Source organism: Lolium perenne, chromosome 7 (genome assembly GCF_019359855.2).
Source record: "Lolium perenne isolate Kyuss_39 chromosome 7, Kyuss_2.0, whole genome shotgun sequence".
In the NCBI taxonomy this organism is placed as follows: Eukaryota; Viridiplantae; Streptophyta; class Magnoliopsida; order Poales; family Poaceae; genus Lolium; species Lolium perenne.
In genome coordinates, this window is record NC_067250.2 from 213,809,363 (window position 1) to 213,833,781 (window position 24,419).

The 24,419-nt window shown below is 46.4% G+C and overlaps 2 protein-coding genes across 2 annotated transcripts; both read right to left on the reverse strand.

The window, feature by feature from the left end:
• Positions 1 to 4,067: 4,067 nt before the first annotated feature.
• Positions 4,068 to 5,471, reverse strand: LOC127314259 (peroxidase 47). Its single transcript, XM_051344709.2, has 2 exons — positions 5,138 to 5,471; positions 4,068 to 5,044 (listed from the first exon to the last, which is right to left on the reverse strand). The coding sequence occupies exons 1-2, from the start codon at positions 5,354 to 5,356 to the stop codon at positions 4,295 to 4,297; spliced, it is 969 nt and encodes a 322-aa protein (XP_051200669.1). The 5' UTR covers positions 5,357 to 5,471; the 3' UTR covers positions 4,068 to 4,294.
• A 12,236-nt stretch (positions 5,472 to 17,707) lies between these two features.
• On the reverse strand, positions 17,708 to 20,122 carry LOC127312285 (GDSL esterase/lipase At1g71691-like). Its single transcript, XM_051342829.1, has 5 exons — positions 19,690 to 20,122; positions 18,892 to 19,019; positions 18,561 to 18,806; positions 18,220 to 18,469; positions 17,708 to 18,123 (listed from the first exon to the last, which is right to left on the reverse strand). The coding sequence occupies exons 1-5, from the start codon at positions 19,943 to 19,945 to the stop codon at positions 17,903 to 17,905; spliced, it is 1,101 nt and encodes a 366-aa protein (XP_051198789.1). The 5' UTR covers positions 19,946 to 20,122; the 3' UTR covers positions 17,708 to 17,902.
• Between the last annotated feature and the right edge of the window lie 4,297 nt (positions 20,123 to 24,419).

Genomic DNA, 24,419 nt, shown 5'->3' on the forward strand with positions numbered 1-24,419 from the left:
TCTCTCCGGTTCACCTCCGAGGGAGTTCCCCCCTATACACGCAGAATCTGCCTAAGTGTAGGAACCCCATGTCCGAGAAGCCGGGCACACCCGGAGGGGGTAGCATTGGATATAGAACCATCTCAAATCACTTTTGTGCATGCCATGTGGACACACACAACTTTTGGGGCCATTCCCTAGGTGCGATGCTCGATTTCTGACGAAACCCTAGTTCTGTTGACCGCGCCGTCTACCCCTTTGATCGCGTCCCATCGGGGTTCCCCGGTGGGCGTATGCCTGCGTTTGAGCTTGGTTAGGTCATAGGTACATGTGGAAACAAGTACCATCCCCTATGATCCCAAGGTTCTCTCCGGTTCACCTCCGAGGGAGTTCCCCCTATACACGCAGACCGCCTAAGTGTAGGAACCCCATGTCCGAGAAGCCGGGCACACCCGGAGGGGGTAGCATTGGATATAGAACCATCTCAAATCACTTTTGTGCATGCCATGTGGACACACACAACTTTTGGGGCCATTCCCTAGGTCCGATGCTCGATTTCTGACGAAACCCTAGTTCTGTTGACCGCGCCGTCTACCCCTTTGACTGCGTCCCATCGGGGTTCCCCCGGTGGGCGTATGCCTGCGTTTGAGCTTGGTTAGGTCATAGGTACATGTGGAAACAAGTACCATCCCCTATGATCCCAAGGTTCTCTCCGGTTCACCTCCGAGGGAGTTCCCCCCTATACATGCAGAATCTCTCCCCGCCCTTTTTTCCCGCCCACCCTTTTCCCGCTGCTTCTCTCCCGCCCTTTTTCCCACCCACCCTTTCCCGCTCCTTCTCTCCCGCCCTTTTTTCCCGCCCACCCTTTCCCGCTGCTTCTCTCCCGCCCTTTTTTCCCGCCCACCCTTTCCCGCCCATTCTCTCCCGCCATGTTTTCCCGCCATTTCAGCCCCTCGTCGGCCTATATATAGCCATGGCTTCTCCACTAACAGCACCAGCAACATTTCTCCCTTCATCACTTCTCTCATCCAATAGAACCACAAAATCCTCTGAGCCGAGCTGCCGCCGAGATGGCTCCTCGTCGCCGTAGCAACACGGGCTTCATCGGCGTTCGCCTGCGGCCTGCGGGACATTTCGCGGCTGAAATCACCGCCGGTGGTACGCGTGTGTGGCTCGGCACCTTCTACACGAAGGAGGCTGCTGCCCGCGCATACGACGTTGCGGCTTGGAGGTTTGGCCGGCCGCGCCACGAAATGAACTTCCCGGAGGTCAGGTCTCTGACGGAAGCTCAGAGTCTCTCTACTGAGCCACTACTTCGCTCACAGGGTGAAGCGCGGCGGTACAGGGCTGGCCAGCGGCGGATTGATACCACCGAGGCGGACGAGCAGTTCATGGCACAGTGGCGCAGAGACCATCCCGGAGACGTCGAGGCAACGCGCGCATTCTGGAAGGAGAAGCAGACGTACAGGAGAGAGAGGAGGGCGGGAAAGCGGCAGAGGAAGGCCGAGGTTGAAGCAGAGTACGCCAAAGGAGAGGCGTCGACATGGGGGGAGAATGATGAACGGTGGTTGTGGAACCTCACAACCACCGCTTCAGAGGACACCCCCAGCGAGGATGAAGATTTCGACTTCTCTGATTAATATGTGTGTGTCGAGTCCGTGTGTCTAGCGGGTCATGTGTCGACCCAGTGTTCTTTAAATGCTTTGGTTTGTGTGTGGGTCTAGTTCTTTAAGTGTTTTGGTTCATGTGTGTGGGTGTAGTTTCTTTAAGTGTTTGCTTCCTCTGTGTGGGTGTAGTTCTTTAACTGTTTCGATTCGTGTGTGGGTCTAGTTCGTAAGCGCTTTGGTATGTGTGTGAGTCTAGTTATTTAAGTATTTTGTATCGTGTGTGGGTCTTAAGTATTTTGTATCGTGTGTGGGCCATTCACCCCCTCCGAGGTTCGATTTCTGGCGAAGGGGTTCTATACCGCCCTTATACATATATATAGGTTTCCCGCAAAGGGGTTCGCCAAAATAGCAGTGAGAAATAAATAAACAAAAAAAATGATTGGGATTAATAATTATCTCTTTGGTGCCAAAAAAATGGAAAAACAAAAAAATGTGCACAATTTGCTGTGCCGACGGCCTTTTTTGTGCCGTGGGTGACCGTCGGCACAGCAGAAGGCGGGACCCAGTTTTCAGTCCCTGTGCCGACGGCCGCCGTTGCGCCGTGGGCTACCGTCGGCACACTATAGACGGCGCCGTGACAGCCTAACGGCTGGGCCCGCCTGTCTGCTCGTCTGCCGACGGCCGTGGCTGTGCCGACGGTGACCTTCGGGCGCCAAGTTTCTGTGCCGACGGTCCGGGTTGCGCCGACGGTGACCGTCGGTGTAGACAGCTGTGTGCCGACGGTGAACGTACGCCGACGGTCAGCTCCGTCGCCGGTCGACGAGGGCCTCTGTGCCGACGGCCCCGACATTTGGCCGTCGGCACATGGGCTGGCCGTCGGCACATGGAGTTTCTCCCGTAGTGTGTGGCGATGAGTTGATGGGATCAGAGGATGATAGAGTAATATAACTAGTTACCCGTAACATTACACTTTCCAAGACACAATGACTCTATAAGTTAATTAATATACCACTTGTGGAGCTAATTAACATAGAGTAGTGTCATCCACATGACACTGGTCCAAGTTACTCCACACTATGAACGACTGATAATTATTAATAGTTTAGCTAGCTTATATATATTAGGGTTTAGTCAAGTCACCCACCTAATACATCAGAGTTTAAAATCTAAGTTTGCCACATTTGTGTCTCATCAAGATGTAATATTCTTTTCGTGCGAGGCGATGTTCACACTAAAAATGAGGCGCATGCGACGACTTCGTCAATCATAAAACCGATATGCCAACTTAATGTTTGGAGGAGCACACAGGTGTAGGGTATGCATGCCTAGGTTTATAGAGGTGAATGTATGTGAGTGTCATTGATATTGTATTTCTCAAAACAAAAATGTCGACCACCATTAAATCTTCGTACAAACATTCTTGCAAATGGGCCCATGCCTTATCTCTACTCTACCTCTGTACTCTCATCACATGCATATTCTATGTACCCTCACCATACCACACTAAAAAACAAAGATACTGAGAGACCCCTCCAACCCACATCGCTGGAGTCAGGGCCGATGCGGCGGCGGAGGAGATACCGAGCCTAGATTGAGGCGGTAACAGGACCAACACGGCTGGCCGAACTCCGCTAAGGAATAAACTTTGGGTTGCGCCATGTGTCACACGCACAACATGTGTGCTTCCCTTTACAAAGGTTTTTTTAGAGATTTGATAGAGGAGTGTGGAGGTTAAAGGCCAAGCTACATGTAGCTCTTTATTTCTAAACTTTTGGAACACGTATTCAAAGTGTCAAAAAAATCGAAACAAAATTCTAGAGGTAGTCAATGATGTATTGTACAATGGTGTAAAATCTCAGCGCAAACTGATTTATATTCTAGGTTACACGAAATTAGTCTTGAAATGTGCACTGTTCACTATAAAATTTGTCAGAATTTGTTATTTTGTTGTACCCCAGAATATGAAGTAGTTTGTATTGAGGTTTCACACCATTGTAGTATACATCATTGGCTATCTATAGAATTTTGTTTCGGATTTTTTGAAACTTTGAAATACGAAATCTGAGTGTTGGCAAATAAAGAGCTACGTGTAGCTTGGCCTCCGTTTTAAGTTTTCCTTTGATAGAGCTTTTATTTTGATTTTCTTTTGTTCATGTTGGGGGCACCCTTTTCTAGACCATCATGGGCCGGATTACTGCAGATTGGGCTGGTCTAGCTCATGCCTCCAACATGGGCCGAAGGCTCTACAGCCCAAACTTATATGAATCAAATCATGAGGCAACACCCTCACAATAAAACTAAGAAGTTCTCAAAAAAAGAAAAACAAGAGAACTAAGAAAACGTTCGTTCAGGTTCCCCTGACAAGAAAGGTTTTGCACCCCATATCTTGGCTGCATGTGTAAGAACATATATTTTGTTTGATATATGGAGTATGTTACACGGTTGTAGTACAATCCATTTATAGAACAAGTATACATCAAATTATGCATTATACATTGTTCCTGTATATTTCACTTAATTCACCTTATTATATCCTGGACAGTGCCATGCACATTTATTGGCAAATCACCCAGCATCATCACACCTCGAGTCCTCGACAAAGTATTGTGTTTACACGCACGACAATAGATAGTTACCTTATTACCATTTCAGACGAGCTAGTTTGATTCTTGTGACGATTGATGACGCTTGTGCGCATAGTACTTAATTTACCAGCGGCCCGAGTTGACGACCCTGCACGATTTCCTGACCTCGCCATGGTCGCCCTCCTTGAGGTCGATCTGCCCCATCTTGAGCATCCCCTGCTGGAACGCGAAGAAGAAGTACCCCGGGTTCATGGCGAACATGTTCACCAGCTGCTTCGTCTCGGGCGACTCGAACAGCGTCTGGTCCGAGCTCAGAAGGCCCCTCCTCTGCTGCAGCTCCTTGAAGTAGACGCCGTCGAAGGCCGTGCTGGTCCGGTCGAACGTCGCCGTGGCCGAGTCCCCCCCGCTCTTGCACGCGGCCGCCAGCGACGAGCCCAGGCCGGAGTCCAGCGTCGCCGTCTCCGTCGTGAGCCGGGTCTTGAACGCGGCGCAGTGCGCCACGCCCAGCGTGTGCCCGCCGGAGAGCGCCACCATGTCCTGCACGTTGAAGCCGTGGGTAGCGAAGAGACTGATCAGCGACGAGGCGTTGAGGAACGGCGCCGGGAGCGCCGTGAAGGTGTCGGAGAACACCGAGCGGGACCCGTCGCGCCGCCCCGTCGGCACGCCGTAGTAGGGGCCTCCCGCGAAGAGCACCGCGTCGCGCGCCGCGAAGGCCAGCACGTCCGCGCAGGACACCACGCCCGGGCACTGCGCTTCCAGCATCTGCTTGATCTTGTCGATCACCTCGAACCCGCGCAGGCTCTTGTTCGCCGGCGCGTCCTTCTCCGCCGTGTTGCCCGCCGTCGAGTCCAGAAGAACCGACGCGTCGCATCCCTATATACCCATGTCGCGAATCCATGAATGCATGAGAGATCAAACAGCACAACACACGGACGTCGCATGTACTAGTAGCAAGATGACACGTACCTGGACGAAGCAGTCATGGAAGTGGAGCCGGAGGAGGCCGGCGGCGAGGGTGGGGTCGCCCATCACGGCCTCGCTCACCACGTTCCGGACGATGTACTCGGCGAACGGGCAGCTCATGGCGTAGTAGTCCATGCTCAGCGCGGCGGCGCCGGGGCCCGCAATGGCGACGACCACCTCCACTAGGATCAAGAGCCTCACAAGGTCCTTGGCAGCGCCCATTGCCGATCACAGATCGATGCTAGCTAAGTATTTTTTTTTCTTGACCTGATTCCTGATCTGAAGTGATAGCTGACAGTCAGAAGTAGAAGAAGAGTGAGGACTGAGTTCATGCTGTGGAGAGTGCAGCGGCAGCCGGTATTTATAGGCGCGGCATGCATGCGCATGTGCATGATTGATTTGATTATGTGCGACCTAATATATATCGTTTGACGTATGTAATGGACATAGTGCAGTACATGGATGAAACCAAAAACAGGTCACTAGCAGAGAGTGTGAGTGATCGTCTTCTCACTATAAGAATAATACAATGGTCTACCTAAGTCAAAAATCCCAGCATGAAGCCATGAACTAGTCAACCATGAGCTAATGCGAGAATAGTGTCCCCATTTTGAGTAGTACTACCTATTTATGGCCCTTTTAATTAGTGTTATTCAAAAAATACAGCATTGCAGCGTCATGTTTAGTCAGATACTACATGATTAAATTTCGTATCCTAGTTTGTTTCTTGCGCATAACTAGTTGATAAGTAAATTCATAAAAAATGGGGTAAAATATATATAAAAAAAATAAAACTTACATTGTACATGTTTTTGTCTTTTACATGTCTACAAACTCTCGTGAAGAGAAGAGACATATGTTGTGCCATAGGTAAAAAAATCAAAAAAAGTAACATCAAAATGTGTTGCGGAGCGCTGAATTTGTATTTTTTACACATGTCCCCAAAATTACCTTTTTCCAAAAACAAAATACACATGCGCATGGAACATGGATATGCATGTACATGTGCTCAGATTTTCTCAAAACTTAAAACGCCATTTTAATTTAGGCCGGAGCATGTTCTTGTGGCAGCCATCCTGAATTTGCAAACAACATATAATTTCTTTCAAATAATTTTAATTTGCTGAAAAACACTTTGAAACATAGTATACCATAATCCTTAGAATAAACTCACATCAGATTTAACCATATATACGAACGGAAAGAAATCATAATGTTAACCCTCCACATTCCTACGAAAATGTTTGAATCAAAGAGGAGGATGTCCAACAAACACATCTAACCTTGTATTTTTTTTTAGAATGGTTGCTATTTAAAAAAATCACGATGTCTAAACAATATTTATGCATAGTTTAAGTTGTTTTTTAAAACTTACATGAGCCCAAGTGAACTTATAATTAAAGCCCCAATGAAAGTACGATGTTTTCCTTATGTTTATGTATAGTTCAAGTCATTAAATTAGTTGTTTATCTATCCTACCTTTCAGCAAAGCCTAAATATTTGATTTTGTATGTAGCGGTTTTTTCTTTAGAAAATACTTAGTTTTATCACCCGTAGCCTCTGCACCAGGATGCATGCAACCCGACTTACTACAATTGTTCACTGCAAACTCATGAAACCAGCAACCTAATAAAAAAAAAGCTGGCATACCACCACAATACTCACTGCTAAACTATCCCAGCCTGTAAGAGCTAAGATCCATCCAATTTGTGACATTTGTTATTTTTCATTAACGTTAATTAATTAGCAAAGTACTCTCAAATGGGCATTTTTTATTCAAGAGGACCGAAGCTTTTATATATTACCCGTTAGCCTAATTAAACCCATTTTCTAAACATTTATTACAAATTCATGAAACAATCAACCTAATCAAATAGTGTGACATGCCACCCGAAGTATGTGTTTAAGCATATTGAATCCATTACATGCTCGGCACCAAACAGGGACATAAACTCCGTCCCTAGTGAACTATTCCAGTCTCTTGGAGTCGCCAAGCTCTATCTTATCCTTGTATCGTGGCTGTTGTAGCAATACCCAGAACCACTGCCATATACTCGTACACAAGAATAATTGCGTGCAAGATTGAACTTTTTTTCCTTGTCAAAGAATGTATCATTCCAACACAGCTGAACAGACAAAAAAGGAACACATAAAAAAAATATAGGATTGAAGAAATTTGTGAACATCGCTTAACTGAAAGCCAAAAAAAAAACTTATGCGGCACACTACGAGGTGAAGTTATACTACTCCGTAAGCCAAAATACATGTCACATTACGTCATGTCACACCACATCATGCCATGCTACATGATCCTTCGTGCAATGGCGGCATTGAAAATAAATCTAAATAGTCTCCCATATCATTCAAAGCAGAAGCTAACGTTGCATGCAGATGCCGATAAACTTATTTAGCATGACAGTGAAATACACGGAGGTAATATCAAATTATTTGACTATCCCAGATTGTAACGTGTATTACCTCGACACGGAAGGATGAGAGGAGACGAGCAATCGACATCGCCGGACTCCGGCGGCGCAAAACTTGGGTAGAAAGATGGTGTGGGTGCATGCATCGGCAGCCGCCGGTATCCACTATCATGCAAATCGGGGCAACTCCCGGCGCCGGCCGTCGCCATCTCAGGGAGGAAGTGGGTCACTCGGCTGAATTTGCAGCACGCGCGCGCGAGCGCGCCATGGAAAATTCGTTAACAGCCACGCGATCTTCTTCCTAGCCGACCGGCCAGTTAATGGCACCAACACTTGCTATTGCGTCACCGAGCAATATTTCAGTTTGCACATGACCGTGAGCAGTAGTTTGCACAAGGCAACTACGCCAAGGAATTAGCAACGTTCGGTCCACAAGCTGTGGCCTGCATAGCATAGTGGTTTAACCACTAGCACGGTAGATCATTAGCAGTTCAGCACTAGCTATCCAAACTGAATGTTGCGTGACCTATCCACAGTTGCTGATCGATTGGATCCCGCACCATGTAGATCTAGTGCTAAGAGGAAAACTAATGGTGTGGGTTTTCTTGGGATAATCAATTTAGATGGGCACGCATGATGCTGTTGCGTTGACTATAAGGTTCAACTTTTTTTGCGAGTGTGAAGCAAGACACCACTGCAACTCTCAACACAGTGTTTTTGGCACACACTAAAATTATTTTGGACACGCCACCGCCCATCACTTAGCGTGGGTGCATGCCATCGGCGCTGATTCGAGGACGTGAGAATCATATTTTGTTTCATTAAATTATATAGATGATTTGTAAGTTCGCATGGCATGATTAGTATGTCATTTCATTGTTGGTGCATTTGTTGTGACCTATCGATTTGAAAAACTGGAAATGTGTTGCAGAGAAAAATTTCCAAGCATATTGTCTCATGTTGCTCGTTGGCTATTGTTTTAGGGTGACATTTAAGGACAACAACTACAAAACTGTAAACATATTGTGGTTACACTGCACAAGCCTCTACGGTGTAGTGTGACGGTCTTTGATATGACACCCATGAAACTCCCTTCAATAAAATAGTCGAGTCACGCTTAGTAGTTCAACATAAGCATTCCATGTCTAGCTAGCAAACTATTTATTACAAGCCGAACTGAACAAATATTCTTCCTCTGTCCAACGGAGTAGATTACATATTTAATTATTTAATTATTTTCTAATGAAGAGCATATACTAGACTATCTTTTATGATTTATGTATTTATATCAATGTCTTCTCTTTTAACACCTTTAAGAACAAAACATGTCTAATAGTTGCTAGGTTTAGCTTAGGGTCTTGGTCATGCCTAATACACAACATTTTGGTCCTACTACAATCACTGGCTCTCTCTCTCTCTCTCTCTCTCTCTCTCTCTCTCTCTCTCTCTCTCTCTCTCTCTCTCTCTCTCTCTCTCTCTCTCTCTCTCTCTCTCTCTCTCTCTCTCTCTCTCCCTCCCTTAATATCTTATTTATCCTTGAAGATTGATCTTCTTGATATCAGATTAACTTCTTCTTGTGGTTTTGCATGTTCCTCCTGCCCACTTCATCTTAATCCCAACTAATGTGAAATGTTGATCCTTCCCATGTTAGTATTGTGGTAGCACTAGTGTTGTGATATCTTGACTGCATCCAGGATAGCCTATATGTATACTTTCTACCATTTTTGGCGGTGTGATGCATATATGAATGACTCTCGTTTTCTAAGAATGAGTAGGTTGTTTGTTTGCCACTCGAAGATTTTCTGTTTATTGACGGGCCAACATCTCAACAGATCTTGTGCCTTACACCTTTGGTGTCTTATCTCTCAAATATGGGCTTGCCTTCAAGCTCAAGGTTACTCTATCCTTGAGCCCGATTGGTATTATCCATACTCTAGATTGTCACTTGTTAGTAATGATACCATTTGTTGAGTGAATCATTTTGGGTTGTGTGAATTATCAGTGGACTTTTCATAACTATGAGTATGCTTTTCATTTATATGTGGGGTTTTTTTTGTACCTACGGGCCATTTAGGGGTGTCTGGATTAATACCTATAGATCAACCCAACAAACTTGTTGCCTAGGGTACGTTGCCTAATCTGGGATGCCTTCTGAGATGATCATGGTGGTGCCTACTTGCGAAATCAGTCATGTTTCCTTTCTTAGATCAATGATTAACCTTGGTTTCCTTTGGTATATCCTAGCTTAATGGTTGGACTCTATGCATGCTTACTTGATCAAGGCCATGCTCATTTTATTTCTTGTTGCCATTGATTGCGTTTTGAGAACCCTAATGATTAAGATCTGAGCTAATGTTCTAGGTCTAAGATTAAGCTCTAAATAATAACATCCCACTCCCAAGGAGATGACAACCTTGTAACCTTAATCCCCTTCTCATTTTTTTTCAGGTTCAACATTAAGAAAAAATATCAATATTAGTTGTTTATCTTAGGTAGGTTTTATTCTCCATCATAGACTTGACCAAGTTAGCACTTGCAGATTTATTTGTTTAAGACACTGTAATTGTTTATCAATTATAAAGTCAAATTATATTTAATTATTATTGGTGTCGCGTTGTTATGCACTTTAGACCTCGAAGGACTATTACATTGAATGCCAAAACAATACTCCCTCCGCTTCCTATATATAAGCCATATATTTTCTGGCACGAAAATAAATAAACAAAAAGCACATTGAGGTAAAGTTGCACCAAGTATGGGCGAGATTAACCTTAGAAAATTGACGTGAGCAAATAGAGGACTTTGCATAAGATAAGAATATGTAATAAAATCTCTAAAAATATTATCCATACAAGTGGTGTAAGGCAATACATCTTATATTCTGGAATTTTTCTCAGAAAAAGTATATGGCTTATATCTAGAAACGGAGGGAGTATAAAATAAGCAATGGTCGCGTCCAAGTGAACAACACTTTGCTAATCACTGACTTCAAGTTAGGAAAGTTTTAATATTTCCCCATTTTTTAGATGCACAAATGCAATTCACACCTAGCTTTGCCCCGTTACCGCCAGTAATCAAACTGGTAATACATACAAACATACAAAGAGTGTGTGTTCTTTTTGGTGGTTACATTGTGGTTTAACACGAGATACAGTACAATAGTTGAGATTGCAGCATGTGTTCTTTTAGGCATGGCTGGATACTTTGTAGCATAGTGTTGCCAGTTTCATCATAATGAAATCAGGATGGCCCAACATTCAAATCAAAAATAAATAAATAATTCTCTGGTGTAAACTATATCCATCTAGAAATATGAGATACATAATCATGTGTGTAGTCCTTGGTGTTTTACGACTTTGACCAATGGTAGATGCAAAATTATATGAATTGTTCATGCTAAAACCATGTCGCCATAATTGTCTTGCAAAGAAAAAACGTGATTTAATTTTCACTCTTCTTTGGAGCATTATAATAACCTTGCTATACTGCAACAAAAGTTACAAAAGTAATACTCTACCAATGAAAATCATGTAGTAGTGGATAATTAGACACACAAGGAGCGAATAAACTGTTGAAATATTGGGCCCACTTTAAGTGGCCCATACTAGATTTCAGATTTCCCTATAAATCTTAAAGCCCACATAGTGACAGCCTTGTGAGTTTGAGCCCAAATTGGTGGCAGCTCACTAGGGAGTGGCAAGAGGTGAGAAGTTTAGTCCCACATGGAAAGTTGGGAGGAAGTTAGACCACCTTATAAGGTGGGTTGTTCCACCACTAGTAAGTGAGTGAGAATAGGAGTGCTACACGCGCGCGCTCCTCCTCCTCCTCGCTCGCTCGTCTCGACTCGACTCGACTCGACTCGACGCGCGCGCCGCGCTCGTGGTGAGTGGATTGAGCCTCGAGCCGAGACTGGAAAAACGAACAGAGTCCTAGACGGACGCGTCGCAGTTAGTCGGTTCGGGTCGCTCCCGGATCGTGGGCTATCTGTAACCGACTCGAAACGTTCGTGCGATGTGGGCGTGGCCCACGTTGCCTAGGGTTTCCCGAGCCTATATAATCTCCTGCCCGGCTACCGCAGAAATACATCATATACACGAGTTAGGGTTTCCACCTCTCTCTGCTTGCGCCGCCATCGTAGCCTACTCCATCCCGCGCGCCGATGTGCATCGGTGAACGGGAGAGCAGGTCTCCGGAACCGCTCGCCCTTGCGATCCTGTACGGGAGAGGGCGGATTAGGTTTTTGGGAAGCGCTCTGCGCGACTGCTCAAGCTCTTCATCACAGGTCGCCTTCCGTCCAAGTCGGGCGGTGCTGCCTACCGTCGTCTACAACGCCGTCTACTTCGACCCGTCGTCCTCGTCGTCAACAACGTTGTCATCAATAACGTTACTGCTGCGACATCGTCTGCTACACCTTCACCGCCACCTCCACCAGATCGGTACGTGCGACATATCTTGATCTGTTTAGCGATGGATGTTGTACTGTTTGCTCTGCTACTGTTCATGTTGATCAATGCATCTAGTATGTTCGAGTTTCACATGTTAGTAGTTACTGTCGTCATGCTTAATATTCTGAAATTAATCATGGAAATTGTGTCTAATTATCCAACAATCCAAAAACCTAATTGTCGGCAATTTCCTGAGTTAACAATAGCTGGTTTTGCTGATGCACTGAGGCCGGATAAGTTTACCGGTGTGCACTTTAAGAGGTGGCAGGTTAAGGCCACGCTCTAGCTTACGTCTCTGAAAGTATTCGAAGTTAGTGATGGTTTACCTGAAGGAACTATATCTGACCAAGATCAGAACAAGTTCAAGGAAAACAATACTCTCTTCGTCGGATGCGTTCTGAGTATTCTTGCTGATCGTCTGTGTGATGTGTACATGCACATAACAGATGGTAAAGAGCTCTGGGATGCACTGAATGCTAAGTTCGGTGCAACCGATACAGGCAGTGAACTGTACATCATGGAGAGCTTCCATGACATCAGGATGGTTTACAACCGTTCTGTAGTCGAACAAGCTCATGAGATACAATGCATTGCGAAAGAGCTTGAACTCCTTAAGTGTGCCTTACCTGACAAGTTTGTGGCTGGATGCATCATCGCTAAGTTGCCCCCTTCATGGAGGAACTTTGCCACAACTCTCAAACACAAGAGACAGGAGATATCAGTTGAAAATCTGATAACATCTCTTGATGTTGAGGAGAAAGCTCGGGCTAAGGATAATACTGAGAAAGGAGAGGGTCAGTCTAGCACCAACATGGTGCAGAAGAAACCCTACAGCAAGAACAAAGGGAATAACAAGCCCTCCTTCAATAAGCCTATGAAGACTACAACCTTCAAGAAGAAGAAGATGATAAACAAAGCAGATCTGAGCTGCTTTACATGTGGAGAGACTTGCCATTTTTCTAAGGACTGTCCAGAGAGGGCAGACCGCAAGAAAAAGGCGAGGCAAGTCAACACGGTGACCGCTAGCAATGCTGATGGGTACGGTAATCTCTTTACTGTTCTTTCGGTATTTCAATCTCCATGTTGGTGGATTGATACAGGTGCTAATGTTCATGTGTGTGCTGACATATCCATGTTCACTTCTTACCAGGTCGCCCGGGATTCTTTCGTCTTGATGGGGAATGGGTCACATGCTTCTGTTCGTGGTGTTGGCACGGTAGATCTGAAGTTCACTTCGGGGAAGATCGTGCAGCTGAGGAACGTGCAGCATGTCCCTACTATGAACAAGAATCTCGTTAGCGGCTCGCTTCTATGCAGAGATGGGATTAAGGTTGTTTTAGAGTCGAATAAAGTAGTTGTTTCCAAGTTTGGACAATTTATTGGTAAAGGCTATGAGTGCGGAGGCTTGTTCCGCTTTTCGCTTTCTGATTTCAGTAATAAGTCTGTGAACCATATCTGTGGCAATGTTAGTGATGATACCAGTGTTTGGCATTCTCGTTTATGTCACATTAATTTTGGTTTAATGTCTCGGCTATCCAGTTTAAGTTTAATTCCAAATTTCACGATTGCCAAAGGTTCTAAGTGCCATAGTTGTGTGCAATCGAAGCAACCTCGGAAGCCTCACAAGGCGGCCGAGGAGAGAAACTTGGCACCTCTAGAACTCATACATTCTGATCTATGCGAGATGAATGGTGTGTTGACAAAAGGTGGAAAGAGATATTTCATGACATTGATTGATGATGCGACTAGATTTTGCTATGTTTGTTTGTTGCGAACTAAAGATGAAGCTTTAGACTACTTTAAAATTTATAAGGCCGAAGTTGAAAATCAACTAGAGAGAAAGATCAAGCGTCTCAGGTCGGATCGTGGTGGCGAATATTTTCCTAAAATCTTTGATGAATTCTGTGAGGAACATGGCATTATTCATGAGAGGACGCCTCCCTATTCACCCCAATCAAACGGGGTTGCCAAGAGGAAAAACCGCACGCTGACTGACTTGGTGAATTCCATGTTAGCCACTGCTGGTTTATCAAAGGCATGGTGGGGGGAGGCTTTGTTGACTTCATGTCATGTCCTGAATAGAGTTCCTAACAAGAATAAAGATAAAACCCCTTACGAGGAGTGGGCTGGGAGAAAACCATCACTTTCGTATTTGCGCACATGGGGATGTTTGGCGAAAGTCAATATTCCAATTACTAAGAAGCGCAAACTTGGACCAAAGACAGTGGATTGTATCTTTCTAGGTTATGCTCCTCGGAGTGTAGGATATAGATTTTTAGTAGTTCAATCCGAGGTACCTGATATGCATGTTGATACTATTATGGAATCTCGTGATGCAACATTTTTTGAGAATATGTTTCCTATGAAAGATATGCATAGCATTGCTAGAATTTCTACTGAGATAATTCCTGAGTCCAGTACATCTAATGAGTATTTTGAACAATCACATGAGAATGTTACTGAGAAGGATGACAATGAAGCTCCTAAACGGAGCAAGAGACGAAGGACTGGAAAATCCTTTGGTGATGATTTCATTGTGTACCTTGTGGATGATACTCCCACGTCCATTGCAGAGGCATATGCATCTCCAGATGCAGATGACTGGAAAGAAGCTGTCCATAACGAGATGGACTCGATTCTTTCTAATGGAACTTGGGAGCTATCAGAACGACCCCATGGATGCAAGCCTGTGGGCTGCAAATGGGTGTTCAAGAAGAAGCTAAGACCTGATGGTACTATTGAAAAGTACAAGGCGCGGCTTGTAGCGAAAGGCTACACACAGAGAGAAGGCGAAGATTATTTCGACACCTATTCACCTGTCGCTAGACTTACCACAATTCGAGTACTACTATCCATGGCTGCCTCCTATGGTCTTATCGTTCATCAAATGGACGTAAAGACAGCTTTCCTTAATGGAGAGTTGGAAGAGAAAATCTATATGGATCAGCCTGATGGGTTTGTAGTAAAAGGTGAAGAAAGAAAGGTGTGCAAGTTGCTGAAATCTTTATATGGCCTGAAACAAGCACCTAAGCAATGGCATGAGAAGTTTGACAGAACTTTAACTTCTATAGGCTTTGTTGTCAATGAGGCTGACAAGTGCGTTTACTATCGCCATGGTGGGGGCGAAGGTGTTATACTATGTTTGTATGTGGATGATATTCTGATCTTTGGTACAAACATGAGAGTAATACACGAGGTCAAGTCTTTCTTGTCAAAGATCTTTGATATGAAAGATCTGGGAGAAGCTGATGTGATTCTGAACATCAAGCTGATTAAGAATGAGAGTGGGATTACTCTAACGCAATCTCATTATGTTGAGAAGATCTTGAGCCGGTTCGGCTATATTGATAGCAAGTCTTCTCCAACACCTTATGATCCCAGTGTGACACTACGCAAGAACCGGAGGATTGCCATAGATCAATTGAGATATTCTCAGATCGTTGGCTCACTCATGTACTTAGCGAGCGCGACTAGACCCGACATCTCTTTTGTTGTTAGCAAGTTGAGTAGGTTCATGTCAAACCCGGGTACTGATCATTGGCATGCACTTGATAGTGTCATGCGCTACCTATGTGGTACAATGAGTTATGGGATTCACTATTCAGGGCACCCAGCTGTGCTTGAAGGATATAGTGATTCGAATTGGATCTCAGATGTAGCTGATCTGTACGCCACAAGTGGGTATGTATTTACATTTGGAGGTGGCGCAGTATCATGGAGATCTTGCAAGCAAACCATATTGACGAGGTCAACTATGGAAGCAGAACTTACTGCTTTAGACACAACCACTGTTGAATCAGAATGGTTGCGTGAGCTCTTGATGGACTTGCCTGTGGTTGAAAAACCTGTTCCGGCAATCCTTTTGAATTGTGACAATCAAACTGTAATTGTCAAAGTGAACAATTCTAAGGATAACGCGAAGTCATCAAGACACGTCAAGAGACGTTTGAAGTTTGTCAGGAAATTACGAAACTCCGGGGTAATAACTGTTACATATATTCAAACAGACAAAAACCTGGCAGATCCCTTTACAAAGGGACTATCACGTAATGTGATAGAAAGTGCATCGAGGGAGATGGGTTTGAGACCCGTTGATGTAACACCATAGCGGTAACCCAACCTTTGTGATCGGAGATCCCGTGAATTAGGATCTGGGAAGAACAAACTAGTGGTTTAATTGAGGAGAGTATTATGTAACCCTCTCTATGTGAAGATGCACAACTCTCAATTGCTGTAAGGCAGGTTGGCAACAAGCCTTAATGTGTTTATGTTGGCTATTATAGCAAAGATGCTGTCCTACAGAGCATTCTTGAAATAACACACCTATATGAGTCTGATTGTTAAACGTCGCAATCTATGAGATTTGGGTGATCTCCAGTAAACTCATGAAGAGACCACGAAGTATGACGCATATGCTTCACCCGCGGGGTAGGCTACTGGCAGCCATGTACTGGTTATGACTTTGAGTGAAACCATGTTCACACAAAACTTGCAATTCAAGGCTTAGTCCATTGTTCAAGTGTGAATGGATGTAGCTTAAGGTTCTAGGCGGAAGCTCAACTTAACAGTCTCCGCTGAAACACTGGTATATAAACAAGCAGTGAGTATTGAAAAATCTCTAAATGGGATTTGAGATCTGGTGGGGGATTGTTGAAATATTGGGCCCGCTTTAAGTGGCCCATACTAGATTTCAGATTTCCCTATAAATCTCAAAGCCCACATAGTGGCAGCCTTGTGAGTTTGAGCCCAAGTTGGTGGCAGCTCACTAGGGAGTGGCAAGAGGTGAGAAGTTTAGTCCCACATGGAAAGTTGGGAGGAAGTTAGACCACCTTATAAGGTGGGTTGTTCCACCACTAGTAAGTGAGTGAGAATAGGAGTGCTACACGCGCGCGCTCCCCCTCCTCCTCGCTCGCTCGTCTCGACTCGACTCGACACGTCACGACGCGCGCGCGCCGCGCTCGTGGTGAGTGGATTGAGCCGAGACTTTCCTTACTTTTTGCAGCTCAGGAAAAACGAACAGAGTCCTAGACGGACGCGTCGCAGTTAGTCGGTTCGGGTCGCTCCCGGATCGTGGGCTATCTGTAACCGACTCGAAACGTTCGTGCGACGTGGGCGTGGCCCACGTTGCCTAGGGTTTCCCGAGCCTATATAATCTCCTGCCCGGCTACCGCAGAAATACATCATATACACGAGTTAGGGTTTTCACCTCTCTCTGCTTGCGCCGCCATCGTAGCCTACTCCATCCCGCGCGCCGACGTGCATCGGCGAACGGGAGAGCAGGTCTCCGGAACCGCTCGCCCTTGCGATCCTGTACGGGAGAGGGCGAATTAGGTTTTTGGGAAGCGCTCTGCGCGACTGCTCAAGCTCTTCATCACGGGTCGCCTTCCGTCCAAGTCGGGCGGTGCTGCCTACCGTCGTCTACAACGCCGTCTACTTCGACCCATCGTCCCCGTCGTTAACAATGTTGTCATCAATAACGTTACTGCTGCGACATCGTCTGCTACACCTTCACCGCCACCTCCACCAGATCGATACGTGCGACATATCTTGATCTGTTTAGCGATGGATGTTGTACTGTTTGCTCTGCTACTGTTCATGTTGATCACTGCATCTAGTATGTTCGAGTTTTACATGTTAGTAGTTACTGTCGTCATGCTTAATATTCTGGAATTAATCATGGAAATTGTGCCTAATTATCCAACATAAACTAGTTAAGGGTCCATTAATTTAGAATGCATAAATTCCAATGACCATCGTCGATCTTTGAAAATGTCAGACATGTGCACGCATAGTTCGTCCTAATTTTGCCCGCACACCACACAAGGTCCGATTATTGCTACACTCAGTGCCCTACTCACACATATCGAGCTAATTCAGACAAAGTGCCCGACGGCAGCTCAGAGCTGGGCTAGGCGGCGGACGTTGACGGGGGAGACGACGTCGGCGCCACCGTCGAATGCCTGGCGTGCGATGATGACGTTCACCGCCGCCGTGGGGTGGTAGGCGTCCCAGAACAGGTAGCGCTCCCGGTCGGCGCACGGCGGCATGAAGGGCAGGCACGTCATCTGCCCGCCGTTCCGGCCGATACCGCAGCAGCCCCGGTCCACTACGTCGAACCCTACACAAACGCAATCCATGCATCAACATCCATGGTCGAAACAAGAAAAAAACATCTGATGCCGGAGCAGCACTAGTTGGATTCCGGTCATCTTACCGTAGGAGGCAGGGTTGGCGAGCATGAGCGTGAACAGGCGGTAGTTGTCGAGATACGTGAACGTGGCTCCGGGGAGGCCGGCGTTGAGGCCGTCCAGCATCCCCCTCACGCCGGCGTTGAACGGCGCCACCAGCTGGTCCACCTCCTCCGAGCACCGCCCCTCCACGCTCCGCGCCAGGATGGTCGGGATGCAACCCATCGACCCGACGCCGGCCACCACGAACCTCCTCGCCCCCGCCTTGTACAGCCTCTGCATCACGCATGCACAAGTGCTTCATTAATTTGCAGCAAGAACATGCGTAACTAGTTGCCGGTGTAAATGGCGATCACGGCCATCTTACGGTGAGCTGGGAGGCGTATTGCGTGACGAGGAGGTCGGCGAACTGCTGGGGAGTGTAGTGGCGCCGGGTGTCGTAGTTGGGCATGATGTAGTTGTTCAGGTAGTCGTTGCTCCCGAGCCCCACGAACAGGATGGACCGGGAGACGATGCTGCCCGCCGTCGCCGCGCCGCCGGCGGTGGCGCCCGCGAGCTGGCTGATGGTCGACTCGAAATTCTGGATCTGCTGGTTGAACGGTATCCGTCCAACCTGCATCGCATTACATCGGACAATTGATCATCGTCAGAAAGTCGTTATTAGAAGAAGATCCAATCATGGACGGATCAATTCTTACGAAGTTTCCACCGCTGTCGTCGAGGATCCCGGCGGCGGCGGAGGCGTAGTTGACGCCTTGAAGGAGCTGCTCGACGGAACGGGAGGCCTCGGAGTAGGCTGGAACCAGGGGCAGCCCAAGCAGCTCAGCTGAAAAATGTAGAGCACAAAACATGGACATGATGTGCTGAAAGCTGATCATCAAGTCTGCACTTGATAGCACTAGTGTTCAGCATTTGGTCAATCACAAAACTATTAAGTCCAGAGTTCTAGAAAAGAAATGATATCTGCTGTTGCATTTCAGATGATAGCAATCGTACGTGTAGCATAAATGCAACTTGTCTGAATCTATCTGCGATGACATCTGTCCAGTCCATGCTGTGCTGAATCGATGCTCTGCCCGCTAGAGGACGCACTACATTGTGTTCTGCTCTAGTACACTTTTACTAGGAAACTTAGACATACATTTTCAGATATGTTAGTGGTGCAAATATACCAGACATGCAGTGAGCAGAATCGTGTTTTCAAATAGAGGGCAGAGCAGTACTTTCGAATAGACTAGAATTAAAAAATCATTAAGATATAGTTTTGGCAATCCTTTTTGGTTTAGCAAACACGGTGAAGGCAGAAAAGCACTTGCTTGTCACTGCACATCTCTAAAGCCTGAACTCTGAACCTGTAGCTGAGTTGACGGTTCAGAAACATTCAGCTTGACACCTTCAGAGTTCACTTGCTTAATTCATGAAGGAATTAGAGGAAAGCATTTTGTTTTTTTGCCGTTGAATTTGCGGGGATTGAGACGTGCCGCGTGCGTACGTACCGAGCTCATCAACGATGGTGTAGCCGTTGCAGAAGCGGCCGGTGGGGCCGGCGGCGAAGTCGATGCCATAGGGGAAGTAGTTGGCCTTGGCCAGCGACGCCAGGTTGTTGTTGTTGCCGTTGTCCACCAGCGAGTCCCCGAACACGAACAGTGCCGGCACCAGCGGCGGCACCCGTGTCTCCTGCGCCGCCGCCGCAGTCAGGAGCGCGCTCACGGCAACGAGCAGCTGCCAAAGGCGCTGGAGGCCGGCCGACATTGCAGTCGCAGTGCGCAAAACCTGTCACTCCGGTGATGTCTGATCTGCAGGTTTAACCTGGGCTCAGCTATCGATTGTCTCGCGACGGTGAAGCTGGAAGGAGCAAGAATGATGGTAGATATGGCGGGAGCTGGGTGCGATGCATACGTGTCCGGCGTGCGCGGGCAGGCGGGAGGAGTAAATGCATGGCGCCTCCTGCACGCACCGCCATGGCGTGTGTGAGTAGAACAGGTAGGGATGGCGGTGCAGGCGCAGTGCGTGGATCATCCTCGGGCATCGACCGATATGGAATGGGAATTGCCTGGCAGACGGAGACGACGTCCATGAGCTCGGCTATCTCGGTGATGCAGGTGCGCGGGTGTCAGGGGAAGTAAATTGAGGAACTGGAGATGGCCATGATGTCTCACGAGGTAGAAGCATTTCCACTTTTTCAGAGTTCAATGATGGCTAGGCTAAATTTATATTAACTCGCGAATTCTACGAGAATCAACCCATTTTCACTGATTAAAGAAAAGTTTTACAAACCATTGCTTGACCTGCTAAGAAAAGCCTACTCTCTCGATATTTCATTACTCAAAGTCTTAGCCCTGGTGATGCTCCACATTGTCGCCTCATCTTTATTTTTTGCTATGAGCATGCATTGTTATTGTAGAGGCGTTGTTATGTGGCTGCTAACGAGCCCATGCCCATGACGTACTCTAACAGGTGTTGTTTTGAAAGACGTGATCATTCCTATCTTTACTGATTGCCCTTGCGTGTGAATCGTCTCACTCTACCACTTTTGGATGGAGCGCAAGGAATGCCAACTACTAGGATCAACGCTATTTAGTCCAAGCCAAATCTTCACACTAGATCGAACCTGAATAGTGAACCGACATTTAAAGAGAACGCGGGAGGCAGATTCTTGGGCTCGGTTGCAAAGCTTGCACGTTTCACAATTTGGCCATTCTATCTTTTTAAGTCTATATGTCGTCCAGACTCTATTTTGTATGATTAACAAAGCAAAAAAAAATGCACTTACGGAGAGGGAGGCATGGCTTCCAAACAAGAGATGGCGTGGAAGATTTATGGTGACCCAAAATTGCATTTTGTAGGCCGATCTAGACGAGTAGCATCCATCATTGGTGAACTTTCAAGAAACTGAGTTTGGCGTGTTGAGGTCCGAATGCACCACTTGAAGAATCTCCGGAAGGTTGGTAAATCAAACAATGTGATCAAGAGTGAGACCATCATGAGTGTTGATTTGGAGATCCAAATATTGTCATGCAAAGCTTTACTATTGGAGCACCTCTTTCTTTTTGAGCCTTTAAAAATGAGAGGAATGATATCTTTGAAACGTCTTCCATCAAGTCATGGGCCATCCCAAAAGAGTGCCTTCATTACATTTCCAATATTGATCTTTATACCCATCGCAAAGAGTTCCTTGTCTCGAGGGATGCAAGGGGTCCCAAGCCCAATGGTTCTTAGCTTTGCTCTTAAATATAAGACGTGTGAGTTTAAACTGAACTCCCCATACGTTTTGTAATTTACGAAGGAGCGGTATTTACGAGTCAACAGAAAAAATGGTTTACCAATCTCAATCATCTTCTATACCCATAGAGAGGTTGCTTAATGTGCAAATTGTTAGTTATTGTTTAATGCCAGTATGTAGTGATATTATTATCAAGTCGCTGGATTAACATTCAACCATATTTATCATCTGACTCCATATGCATATTGTTAGGGCAATATGCTTGTTGTATTACCAGGGGGCCAAAGGCCACAATATATAATACATGTACAGGTGCACATATGCATAAAGCCCCCTAACATATGGGGAAACTACAATATACAGATATATACATCTAACACCCCCTCAAACTCATGGTGGATCCACAACACTGAGTTTGGAGAGTAAGAAATCATGCTGCGCTCGAGTCTGTGCCTTCGTAAAGAAATCCGCCAACTGCAAATCTGAAGGCACATAATGAACCGCAATAACATCATCATGTACCTGAGCACGTGTGTAAAAAGCATCAACACCAATATGCTTGGTCAGCTCATGCTTGACCGGATCACGTGCAATACTGATAGCACCTGTACCGTCAGACAAAAGTGGAGTGGGTGTCGTAACAGAGATCCCAAAATCTGCAAGCAACCACCGTAACCAAGTCACCTCAGCAATCAACAAAGCCATAGCCCGCAACTCAGGCTCATCACTCGAACGAGAAACTGCGACCTATTTCTTCATCTTCCAAGCAACAAGCGAACCACCAAGAAACACACAGTAAGCAGAAAGTGAACGACGATCCGTAGGATCACTCGCCCACGTAGCATATGAATAGCACTGGAGCTGGAGAGAGCTGGAATGGGGAAAGAAAAGGCGACGAGTGATCGTGCCACGAAGGTAACGAAGAACACGGAGGAGTTGACTATAGTGAACAGTGGTAGGAGCTGAGACAAACTGACTCAGAATATGAACAGGATAAGAAATATCAGGACGAGTGACAGCAAGATAAACAAGACTCCCAACAAGATGGCGATAATGGGTGGGATCAGGAAGAGGATCATCATCAGTAGGACGAAGCTTAACATTAAGCTCCATAGGAGTATCAACCGTGCGCTCATCCCCAAGAGCAGCACGAGCAAGAAGATCCTGAATGTACTTTTCCTGAGAGATAGAAAAGCCATCAGAAGTGGAGGAAACCTCAATGCCAAGAAAATAGCGAAGAGGACCAAGATCAGTCGTAAGAAACTGATCGCGAAGATGAGCCTTGACGAAGGCAATATACTCATGATCATCACCAGTAATGATCATATCATCAACATAGAGAAGAAGAAGAGTACGTCCACGAGGAGAAGTGTGAATGAAAAGTGCTGGATCATGAAGACTAGGAGAGAAACCAGCAGCAGTCACCACAGAGACGAAGCGCTCAAACCAGGCACGAGGGGCCTGTTTGAGACCATAGAGAGAACGTCGAAGACGACAAACCATCCCATCGGGAACAGAATACCAGGAGGAGGCTGCATGTAAACCTCCTCACTCAACTCGCCATTAAGAAAAGCATTCTGAACATCAAGCTGGGAGACAGACCAGCGGCGAACAGAAGCAACAGCAAGAAGGGTACGCACAGTAGTCATATGAGCCACAGGGGCAAAAGTCTCATCATAGTCACGGTCGTGCTCTTGCTGAAAGCCACGAGCCACAAGATGCGCTTTATAGCGCTCAAGAGATCCATCAGAGCGAGTCTTAATTTTATAGACCCACTTACACGTGATAGGACGAACACTAGAAGGGGGAGAAACAAGATCCCAAGTGCCAGTGCGCTCAAGCGCAGCGATCTCCTTAGCCATGGCAAGCTGCCATTCAGGATGACGCTCGGCATCCCGATAAGAAGTCGGCTCGGAAACGACAGAGAGACCATACTGACTAGGAGAGTAACGAGCTGGAGCACGACGCTGACAAACATGCCGTGAAGGGGGAAGGTCATCAGCGGAGGACAACTCATCAGAAGAAGAGGAAGAAGGGACAGCATCAGAAGGATCCGAAGCCGGAGAACAAGGAGTACTAGGTGGACTAGACGGAGGAGAGGATGGCGCCGAAGGGGGCGCATCAGGACTAGGAGGGGGGGAGACGGGATAGCAGGGGGTGCATCCGGAAAAAAGAAGAAAAGAGATATCATCCACCGGGTAAGTACCCGAGGTGGGACGAGGATAGAAGGGACGCATCTCATCAAACGTGACATCACGAGAGATGCGCATCCGACGACCAACAGGGTCCCAACAGCGATAGCCCTTATGCTCATCACTGTATCCGAGAAAAAACACACTCAACAGACTGAGCGGTCAGTTTGGTGCGGTCGCGAGGAGGGAGAAGAACATAGCAAACGCAACCAAATAAACGAAGTGTCGAGTAATCTGGAGAGCGACCAGAAAGACGCTCGAGAGGAATGCCACCTTGAAGGGCAGCCGAAGGCTGAATGTTAATGAGGTAAGTCGACGTAGCGACAGCCTCAGCCCAGAAATGCGGCGGAAGAGAGGAAGCAATCATCATAGCACGGGTAGTCTCAAGAATATGACGACGCTTACGCTCGGCGATACCATTTTGAGCATGGGCGCCGGGACACGAGAACTGGGCAAGGGTGCCCTGCTCAGCAAGAACACCACGCAGGTGCTGGGAGATATACTCTCCTGCAGAATCAGCACGAAACACACGAATATGCGTGGAATACTGAGTACGAACCATGGCTGCAAAACGCTAATAAATAGAAAGCACCTCACTGCGAGAGTGCATAAGAAACAACCAGGTGTATCGTGAAAAATCATCAATAAACAAAATATAGTATCGATGACCACCTTTCGAAGGAAAGGGAGCCGGACCCCAAACATCCGAATGAACTAAATCAAAAGGTCGCTGAGATACAGACGCACTAGTAGGATAGGGAAGCTGAATTTGTTTGCCTAACCTACAACCCTGACACGAATGCAAAGACAC